The sequence below is a fragment of the Silene latifolia genome, chromosome Y (genome assembly GCF_048544455.1).
Source record: "Silene latifolia isolate original U9 population chromosome Y, ASM4854445v1, whole genome shotgun sequence".
In the NCBI taxonomy this organism is placed as follows: Eukaryota; Viridiplantae; Streptophyta; class Magnoliopsida; order Caryophyllales; family Caryophyllaceae; genus Silene; species Silene latifolia.
Genome location: NC_133538.1, coordinates 18,256,969 through 18,257,764, shown reverse-complemented (window position 1 = coordinate 18,257,764; position 796 = coordinate 18,256,969). Strand labels below are relative to the sequence as shown.

The window sequence follows — 796 nt, the reverse complement described above, 5'->3', positions numbered from 1 at the left end:
CAGATAACTCACCAATCTTGGCCATTCCGACACCATTGTCAACAATGGTTAAGGTGCTGTTATTCTTGCCCGGGATAATATGGTTGAAAAATCTCTGACTGTGGATCGAGCCTGCTCTTGTCGGTCAAAATTACCTATGCGTCTAATCTTCTTTCCAGAAAGAGCAAGGGCTCGAAGTGCTGTCTGGGCCGCAGGACCAGGAGGTTTTATCTTGTTCCCACCAGTAGCACGGAGATTAATGTGAAGAGCAGTGCTGCCTCATTCCTGATCGATATCAAGAGAAGTATTTAGCCATTTGCGCACATTAAAATCATAATAATCAATCAAGCTATATAATATAATACTACTAAATACCCTAAGATACTGTATAATAATGGAGAAGAAGAATATGAAGGTGGTAAGTGTGGTGGCTATCCTCACTTTGGTGGTGCTAGCCATGACCCCTGAACCCGCCTCCGTTATTCGTAAACCAATGATTCCACTCTTTGATATTATGCTTGATATCTATACGGGTACCCGCCCTCTGACTTATTTGGGATTGCACTCAAAGTGCGATCCTAATAATGATCAATGTTGCCACGATTATTTTCGCTGCCGCTCAAATTTGATTTACACAAACGTATGCTTGTTTAACTACTGACTATATTGGTTGTTCATCAATCGTCAATACAATCAAGAAATGGCCTGCTGCTCAATAAACGACTATCGTTCCGTATGTATGTATGTATGTATGATGTACAGATAGCTTGTTCACCTGTGGTCCTCATCTCAGCCCTCATTATCTACAGCCCATATT

General features: G+C 41.5%; 1 protein-coding gene across 1 annotated transcript in view; it reads right to left on the bottom strand.

The window, feature by feature from the left end:
* Positions 1-622: 622 nt before the first annotated feature.
* The window catches only part of LOC141627677 (uncharacterized), a 2,192-nt gene continuing 2,018 nt past the window's right edge, over positions 623-796 (bottom strand). Inside the window, exon 4 of the mRNA XM_074440906.1 lies at positions 623-796. This exon is cut by the window's right edge and continues 71 nt beyond it. Coding sequence (XP_074297007.1) covers positions 769-796 — 28 coding nt within the window. The 3' untranslated portion in view covers positions 623-768.